Source organism: Clinocottus analis, unplaced genomic scaffold (genome assembly GCF_023055335.1).
Source record: "Clinocottus analis isolate CAN_PGR_092001 unplaced genomic scaffold, fCliAna1.0.p SCAF_12, whole genome shotgun sequence".
NCBI classification, from domain to species: Eukaryota; Metazoa; Chordata; class Actinopteri; order Perciformes; family Cottidae; genus Clinocottus; species Clinocottus analis.
The window spans coordinates 14830490-14840323 of NW_027175843.1; the positions used below are offsets into that span (position 1 = coordinate 14830490).

Here is a 9834-nt window from a genome sequence, read left to right on the forward strand (position 1 = left end):
GGGAACATAGAGTATCTGTTTGGAGTATCCCTGGAATAACAGACAAACCAGATTTTCCAGTTTGCCTCTGGCACACCCAGTTCACCTGTATTGTGTCCCGGATACCAGACACCACGGGTCACTGACTCGAGAGGAACATCAGTGTCAGTGCTGACAAGTGGCTAGTTCAGAGTCCTGCCAGTAAGTAGGTTAAGAGTCCGTTCAGTTAAGAGTCACTGCTTTCTTTTTGTGGGGAAATAATCATTTTAATTGTAATGATATCATATAATATGTATGCCAACATTTTTTTATCTGAACAATGATGCAATTCCAACAAATTTATAAACTGAAGCTTGACTCCAAAATGCAAAACATCGAGAGGAATTAAATATTTCCTAAAATGTAGCCTTCAAATTACTTCAACGATTTTTCGTAGTTTTGCCACCATGAAGAAAATTGTGATCAAGGCTCTTTTATTCAAAGTTGTACTTGAATCCCTGACTCGGTGGAACCCTAAAGAAGATTCATATTCATTTTACAGAGAATGATCATACTTTGAAATGCTAATGAGATTATAGTCACTAATTGTAAAGCCTTTTTTTTCACCAACATGCATACCAAGAATGAAATGAATACATAATGGCACAAAATCTCTCAAAAAGATTATATATATATATATATATATATATATATATATATATATATATATATATATATATATATATATATATATATATATATAGTGCATGTACTATATAAAAGAGTCATTAAATAGAGCTCCGTGTGAAATAATAATCTGTGTTTCTGATCTACAGAGGCAGTGGTTTCCCTTGTTTGTGACCTCTGTCAGATGACAGTGAAGGTCTCCAATAAGCAGCAGCGTTGGTGAGTAGCACTCACTGAACTGTCTCTTACAACAGCAGTCGACTCACATCCTTTAGAAAGAAACAAGTGCCTCAAATACCAATTCTGGCTTTTCCCCCTAATTGTTTTCTACGCTCTGCTGAATCCGTCTTCACCTTCGCTTTGTTCAACAGCAAAAAACACAGTGCCATAACCTTCACTTTATTGGTACTTGAATCCAACGTTGCTCACCCCCAAAAAGTTAAGTGAGACTTTCTGAAATAAAAATGTTATTCGAAATGATTGCTGAGTTGTTGTTTTTTAAAAAAACACTTTCTATAGACAGCACCTCCAGGGCGGGCAGCAGCAGCAGCACAGCTGTCGAAGTGGGTTCTTCTTCTTGTACCTGACGGCCATCTTGAACTTTTCATTAGAAACAGCTACATAATCCTGTGTCCTTTCTACATTGGTCTGGATGTGCTCAATGTAGGCTCCTTGCTCCTCCACCAACATGAAAATGTCCATGAAGAGGTCCCTCAGCTCCTTCATATTGTTCTCCAGACTCAACAGCTCCTGTTGGTGGAGAACGACACTGGAATTAACTCTGTAAATAAGGGGAACACTAGTCAGAGGCTGGAGCATGAGGGAGACATAAAGAACCAGGGGACAGATTCAGCTCTTCATACGACACGGCCTGAGCACTGAAAATACACCAACAATCGTCATTTCATACTTTCATGTGCTGATTCACTTGGAATGGGACGGCTTTGTATGCTTAGAACTCACAAGTATCCATACTATGTGACAACTCAAGATGATGACTGCAATTGTAACAAGTGCATTTACAAATGTAGTTAATAGCTTTTAACAATGAGCTACAGTGATGGGAACTTTAAAAAAAAGAAAGACCATTAAATTGGCTTTATTTAGCGTGAATGAGGTATTTCCTTGCACATAGTGAAGCTTCCGAGTGAGAGAAAGAGATTCCACACAATATATAGCATAGCTTAGCCTTGGGATTATTGCATTGTTTGTCACTTTCCTGACCTTGTGTCGTTGTTCAATCTCAGATAGTTGTGACCGCGTGATTCGGGCATCGTTCAGCAGGTTCTCATTGAAGACTTCCCATTTTCCCGAGGCCACCATTTCATTGACCTCGTCCTCCGTCATGTCCCTTCCAGATACCTCGAGCTGCCGGAAAATGAAGTGCTTACAGCGCTCCTGCTTGGTCAGCAGACCTTCATTATACTGCAGCATTACCTGGATATAATTATAGAAAAATCCAATTTAGAAGCTATTTGAGTTCCACCTTGCTGTGAAGTCAATAAAATTTTGATTTATATACTTTGTGTTCTTTCTTTTTCCTGCCTACCAAGAGCACCTGCCCACTACAGTTTACAAAATGTTAAATGTACAACAAAAGTGCATAGAAACATTGTTTTCACTTGAAAAGACAACATTTCGGTTAAGACGCGTCCCTGAAGCAAAAGTTATCTTCATTTCAAGGTTTCCAAACCCATTTCTGATCATCTATAAATGTAAAAAATAAAGCAGAGTGGTTGACTCATATGCACCTGCTGGAATTTGCTGTAAAGCGCTGCATGCTGGCAGCGCTGTATTCTCGTTGTAACAGATGTGGGTCCTTGCAGGTCCTCAGTTCTTTGGACCTGTTTTGAAAGCGCGTCCAAGCGCCGATGGAGACTCTCCGCCTTGAGCTTGATGTCCCGAGTTATGCTGCTCTCTTTCTTCATCACACTGAAGCGCCGCATGGTTGCCACCAACGACTTTTGCTGCTGGCCAAATTTAAGGACCTTGTTTGTGGGTGAGAAAAGACAGAATGTTGTGTTCAGAGTAAAAACCTTTAATTAAACCATGAACTGCAGGATCATACACTCTTTGCAATGACATGTGTGAAAGTGCATGAACAGGATGAGCAGTTCGCGAGAAGGCTGCAAGCAGCAATACTGACGACCAAGCCTTCGGCCAAACCGGCACTACACTAGTAAATACACTGCAAGAATTATTAACAAAATACATATTTGCTACTAAAATAAATCCCAAACAGATTACCTCTGTGTCAAGCACGGTGATATCATCTCTGATTTGCTGAGCCTCAGACAGGAAATTCTCAATGATTGGCTCTTCCTCAAACACCACGGCCTGTTGCGGTACGACCGCCACAGTGTTGTCATTGTCTCCCTCCTCTGGGAAATGGGTGATGGCCTCAGGATCGGCGTCAGAAAGGTCTTGAGCCCTCAACTCCTCTAAGCGGTCTCTCATTGTGGAAGAACTCTCATCAAAAGCTCGCTGTTCAAGACACAAAGTTATTATAGATGCTGGAAAGTTAATAACATCTAACTTTATTGATTTCTGTCAGGGAACTGGGTTGTTGCAGGAGATACTAACAAACAGAATAAATGTAGAGGATAAAATGATGATGGAACTGATGCTGAGCAGAGTTAAGGGTTAAAGTGATGGATGGCATTATTAATGACTTATACACAAGAGCAATATAGTGTGAGACAAACTCATGAGCACCATGTTTGAGTAAAATTGTGAGGTACTTGTACTTAACTTGAACATTTCCATGTTACTTTTATACTGTATTGCATCTCAGATGTCCTTTTAACTGCTTAACATTTATCTGACAGCTTTAGTTAATAGTAAGATTTAACAAACAAAACACATGATCAATTTATTTAATAAGATAGTTACAGAATAAACTACTACAGTATATGAAATAGTTCCAATTAGCATCACATCCACCAGCTGTAATATTAAAATGCTGCTTTGTGGCTTTGTGTTATTGGTTTAGTAGTAATATTGCAATTGCATGATATTACTCTGAAATGAACCACAACGCCCAAGAAGTACTTCTTTAATGGTTTAACTATATTCTGCTGTTACTTTGCTGTTAGCTAAGGCAAATGTAGAAGTTTCGCCTTTTGCTTGTGCAAGAGCATTTTTACATTGTGGCATTGGTACTTTGTATTATTTGTACCTAATTAAATACGAATACTTCTCCCTCTACTGAGTTCAAGCAAATGCACTTGCAGTTAACTGTGTACCCTGGTATGTTCAGTAGTCGACGCCTGATCGTGTCTGTTTACATCATTAGAAGTCCATCCTTCCTGAGCTAATGAGCCATATCTGCATGCTGCTGAACACTGATAGATATATATATATATATATATTTAACTGTATGAAAAACAACTGGAATGCAGGAATTTTACTTGCGACATCAATCAAATTGACTCAAGTTCCCTTTCCCATCAGCACGGAGTTGCTTGTGTTCAACTACATACTCAGCGAAAACAAGAGAAGACAAGGTTTTCTCACATTCATGAAATGTAACCTTGATGAACACACTAACTAGAATATATTTCACTTTCCAGTCGCTAAGTCCAGCTTGCTGAAGTCAACAGGCAAGGTGTTTATGAATAAATCCACGAGTTCCAGAATCTGATTTCTGAATGCCTTTGACAGCTGAGGTCCAATTCAAACCAAAAATATTTTGCATCCAAATGGGCATACCAACAATGCCTTAGCGAAGCAAGGATTTGGGGTTTTAGAGGCCTTAAACATAATCTGCTAGAAGCACATGATTGTGTGGGGGGAACAGAGTGTTTGGCTGCTGAGAAATGGAGCATTTCAAATCACAGACTATCCCATTTCTGGATAGATTTCAAACAGGAAACACCCTACTTTGAGTGTGTGTGTGTGTGTGTGTGTGTGTGTGTGTGTGTGTGTGTGTGTGTGTGTGTGTGTGTTTGAGACTGCGGGGGAGAGGAAAAGGGTTGTAACTATTACAAACTTCTCGAGCTCAAATATTGTCAGAGCATCCTGTATTTAGATGTCTGAACTCTCTCTCCCTTCCTGCCCTCTACCCAGAAGAGCCGATTAAATGAATTGCTCAAAGGATCTGGGAGCACATTCTCATGTGTTTAGCCTAAAAACCTGGAAGAAGTAGAGCAAGGTTCGTAAAGGAGTCCAGCCTGTCTCTCTATGATTGAATGCCTTGTTCTCCAAAATAAGCCAATATGTTCTTCCAGCTAGCAATCTGCTCCTTAGTCTGTGTTTCTGAAGGAAATGTTATGTTGACATTCTCTTATCGCCATGCAGGTGGAAGAGTAGGAGTCTCAAGAGGTTGTGTTTCGTTGCAGGTCAAACAATTGCACTGTGTGTGCTTGTCTTGATCAAAAATAAAGAAGTTGGCTTAAAAACAATATAAAGGTTGGCCATATTTAAGCAAGTGGTATAACTTGCTGAAGCGTAACTTCAGAACTACAAACAGTAGGAGCTGAGAGGAAACTGCTATGAGCCACAAGCACCCCTAATAATATACAAATAGCATACGACATAACATATTTTCACACACATTTACAGGGTGTAGCAAAGCATTCAGTCTAAAATATGGATTTTACCTTGATGTTAGTATTCCATTATGGGCTGTCTGCTGAATATTCCCATCCGGTATTGATCAGAAATGTAAATCCAAAACAAACTCACAAGTTGTTTGATATCGTCATGCCATCGTCGGACCTCCTAATATTCACTTGACACTCATCAGTTGTGAGTTTTGTAACCCTGGAACAGTTATGCCAAGACACAGGAAAGTTCGGAGAAAAGAGTTGAGTCAGATTTGAGCACCTCCCCTCCTTTTGAAGACAGACCAATAGAAAAGGAGCAGAGTGGAGGCCATTTGCTTATCTAAAGAAATGAGAAGTGACGTGATTAAGTAAATGAGGAGGGAGAGACAGCATGGAGAGCACGGGGAGCGCATAAACCCTACCCTCAGGCTTTTCCCTGAACAGGAGAATAGAGCAGAGCAAATAAAAGTATATTGTGTGCATTGCTAAGGGCAAACAATGGGGATATCAGTCAGAGTGTCAACGAGGGTGTTAGGTTTCTGATCAGCAAAGTTGATTTCAATGTGGAGTGTCAGTGCTGGCTGGGTAAGCCCTCTTGGTCTGGGAGTATTGTACTCTTTAGGCCCCAGTAACTCTGCTGAGTACTTTTGACAGATTTCTCCTGACAAGCTCTCTAAAACCCAGGCGCCTTTTCAACACGGGAGGGAACGCAGTAACTGCTTTCTATGCGGCATAACACGCTGTGAAAAAGCTGTTTGAAGTGCGCCGTCAGAGGGAGAGAGGGGAGACAAGTTTGAGGATGAGAATAGTTTGGTGGGGACAAGAGTTCAGTCTTTGTCACTTGAAACGTTGGATAGTGGTTGTTGTCATTCCCTCCCACCCCTGCCCTGCCCCCAACTGCGGGGTGAAAACCTTACAACTTTAAAATGCAGCAGTCATGTTGTTAGTGTGGTGGCCATGGCAGGTTATACCTCGGTCTCTCTCCAAAAAGACTTTTGTGTTCACCCTACTTTCATTAGTTTTGTTTTTCCAACCCAGAGAGTGTTTAATATATGAATTAAGTTTGGAAACGACCTAAAAGCTGGAATAATGCTCATGGCAACAGCAAGGCCGCAGCGATACAAACTTTCCAGTGGATGCACAGTAACCTGAGGCATCTGTCACTTATGGCGAGATATTATGGCAACATAGCAAAACCTGTTTTGCAAGTGTCTGACTACAACATCAGCATCACAGGAACGAGCTACCTGCACTGTTTGTACTTGTTTCCTGGAGCTGAGCATTCATCAAACATTCTTCCTCTGATGCTCTATGGTGATTATGGAGAACAGGTTGAATGTTCTCTTTCTCACAAGCTCCTAAGCCCTAGGAGCAAAGTGAATCTCTTCTCACATTTTCTTAATTGCTTCGACTCCATTTTAGACGAGGATTTTATATACAACAACACTGGAAAGAAACCTCAACTGAGTAATGGAAGTCTGCCAAACTCAGAAGATAGGTGTTTCTTCACTGGCTGTAAGCTAGTGTTGCAGACAAGCGCTAAGCTTGGGACAAATCTGAAACCTTGCTGGTACCTAAAAGGACTGGCCAAACCACACATTGGCTTACAACAATTTACACATATTTGTTTTGTGTTTGACTGAGTAAATTCCCAAAACAACATCAGAAGCTGTTCAGTGTGTCTGGCTTGATTATGTAGTGTTCTTGAGGTAACAGATTGATTAACATGTCTTCTCTACCAATTTCACTGAAGGATTTGTAAGCATGAAAGTGCCTCTGGGAACAAAGTCTCCTGTAGCAAAAAAAAGACAAAGAAATGGTGGTAAATGTTAACTTTACGATTTCAAGGAATGTTAAAACTGCACTACTTAATCTTTTTGTATTAATTAAAAGAACATGCTGTACAGTATGTAATAGGACAAGGATCCCTGCCAGTGATAAACTGACAAATAATTGTTCTGACTCTGTGGCTTTGAGGTGTTGAAGCACCTTTCAGCTCATTGGTTTGCTTTTATTGGCCACAACTATGGTTTTAGTTCAGTCGCACCACTCTCATTAGCCTTGATTCAAGCCGCAATAGGTTGATATTTTCACACAAAACAAAGCTCTGGCAGTTAACTACTACCTAGTTACAACAGTGGGGTATTAAGTTAAGCAGCTCAACAGCCAAATATTTCCTTCTGGAGCTTAGGAGTAAACACAAAACAGAAATGAATGCAAATATTCCAGCCTATTGCATGTTTGGAAAGGCAATTGTTTGCTCATGCGGTCTTTAACTGTAACATATGTCCACATTGTGTGTTCAGTTTTTTGCTACTTGCTCCAAATAAATAAATGCAAAGAATGTTGTTTTTTTTAAACATCTGATATTAAATAAATGATCCAAAAAAAAATAATTAATTATGCATCCAGAAAGGGAGGAGATACAACTCAGATATCCAAAGTAAACTTAAGTTCTTTGCAGTCAAAGAAGAACATACCATGTGAGGATGACAGGGCAATATCCTAATTTAAAAAAAAAAAAGTATCCAGTGTCTGATATACACATCTAACACTGGGAGAAAGAAGGAAAGGAGAAAGGAGAGATAAATTAGTGAGGAGAGAGACGGTCATAGGGGCAAGGATAATGAGGTCAATATCATCGTCATTAAGCCAATCAGAAAGATTGATGCTGAGGTCCATGACCTTGCCTACTAAAATGAGGCAATCAGAGATCTGGATATTAAATGTTCCTACTGGGCACAGTATGAAATTGTGCCAAGGGTTATTTAAGTTTTAATTTACAGTTGCAAAGCATATACTTACATTTCCAGCCATGCCAAACCCCATTGTGTTAGCGCTACACGTTTCTGGTTGTTCACCTTTTTACAGTTTTCCTTCTTAATTTCACAGGCCAGACATCTACAGAGACATGTGGTGGGCAAAACAATTGGTACATTGTGTTTAAAACCAATATTTTGTGTTTATTTTGTGTCTGTAAGGTGTAAGGCGCTATTGCGACAACACATTTTCCCTTGGGGATTAATTAATTAAGCATCCATCCATTTATACTCACGCTCGAAGCACGCAATGGTAGGCAGCATGAGTATGAACTGGACATATGCCAGAACAATCGTGTGCAAATATGTGTAAAGATAAACGTCCTTCACAGGAAAAGCGTTTTGTTTAACCACCATCACTACACTGGTGGGGGAAGTGAATGATGGGACACGGGCAGCTTTGTGGCTCAGGAACAGAAGCCACAACATGCTGGCAGTGCCCCACTCAGCACTATCAACGAGTTAACACTACACTGTTTTCTACATTTGGCTAAAATAAAATCCCAAATATTGGATTCCCGACAAATGGTTAATGTTATTTGTATTATTAGTATGGTTCTTTGGAGTCTAAGGACTGCTAGTTTACAATCCCTGCACCTAATTAATTGTATCCCCTTCAATACCCTGTTTAAATCAGTCCCTGCTTTTGTTAAATGCCTAGAATGAAAGTAGCTGGCATTTATCCTCTCCTGAGAGCCACGATAAAGCCCTGCTACACACAATCAACAGTGTGGCTTTGGACTCTCCTCCTCTCTTTAAGCAAGCACTTCAACCATGGCTCACCCCCTAGTGACATGAGGCTGTTATATCATCCTCTGGCCTGTGAGGCAAATGGAAGGGCGCACTGCTAAAAACTACACTTCATGGAGATAAGCACAACTGATTGAACAGAATGACTTACGCATTACTCTGCTTACTTTCTCAACTGTTGGTGTTTATTTCTGTCAATTGAGCTACATGTAGAGTGTAGCAACACTGGATGACTTGTGTTGTTTTCTATGTTCTAAAACTTCTTTCTGCCTAAAGTAAAGACACCGGGATCCCTGGTGATTTAGGTTATGTTAACCCCACTAAAATAAATATTGGATCAGAATGAATGAGTATATGCACACTTGCATTTTAATCTCTATATCTATATAAAGAAATATTTCATGAGAAGATCTTTAAAGCAAGGTTATAACCGTGAAAGACTATCCCTACACGCCCTAAACACGCATGCACCCATCTCATCTATAGATTACTCTAGTGAAGCCAGTGCATTCTGAAGGACACAAGTATGACAGTAAACTCGGTGGTGATATATCCTGGATGGACTGGTGAGCGTTGTGTCCACCTGAGGAGAAGAGCAAACACATTTAGTCAGGACAAACAGACAGTGGAGGCCAGCTTGCCGTGTATGTGCTTGTGTGTTGTCCCTTGTAATACTCTGTCTCTTCGTGTTTGCTCCAATAGGGATTTGACAGAATGAATTAAGCAAACATGGGCGACAGAAACAGGCCCATTTCTGTAACCAAACATTTATCCATCAGGCGATGGTAGACCTAAGCCTTAATAAAACACAATTAATGTGAAGGTATGTGCAAGGTGACATGGAGTCTCTGTTCTAGTGATTGTAACATGTGTTATATGTGTATGTTTACTGGACACGTCAGACAGCACAAGATGGCGAAGACTGAAAACCACACTCAGGCTGGATGGAGTGGTGCCCTGTGAGGGCGAGCCTGTGGTTGTGAGTCTGAGGGCACATGTGTCTCTGAAGGCTCTCCACATGCCGGGGCTGGTGAAAAGGGTTGCCAAACTCATTTCAAGGAGCCAAACCCTAC

The 9834-nt window shown here is 40.5% G+C and overlaps 1 protein-coding gene across 1 annotated transcript; it reads right to left on the minus strand.

Moving 5' to 3' along the window:
• Positions 1-730: 730 nt before the first annotated feature.
• Positions 731-5401, minus strand: stx19 (syntaxin 19). Its single transcript, XM_068572883.1, has 5 exons — positions 5247-5401; positions 2893-3129; positions 2397-2633; positions 1870-2082; positions 731-1395 (listed from the first exon to the last, which is right to left on the minus strand). Exons 2-5 carry the CDS (start codon positions 3100-3102, stop codon positions 1159-1161), a joined length of 897 nt encoding a protein of 298 aa, XP_068428984.1. The 5' UTR covers positions 3103-3129; positions 5247-5401; the 3' UTR covers positions 731-1158.
• Positions 5402-9834: the final 4433 nt, after the last annotated feature.

Bases quoted from the DNA above. Each gene is read 5' to 3' on its own strand.
- stx19 (XM_068572883.1), bottom strand. From the start codon at position 3,102: ATGAGAGACCGCTTAGAGGAGTTGAGGGCTCAAGACCTTTCTGACGCC. The intron at 2,634-2,892 runs GTAATCTGTTTG...CCCACAAACAAG, and splicing joins TCACCGTGCTTGACACAGAG to GTCCTTAAATTTGGCCAGCA. The intron at 1,396-1,869 runs GTCAGGAAAGTG...CTCCACCAACAG, and splicing joins AGATTGAACAACGACACAAG to GAGCTGTTGAGTCTGGAGAA.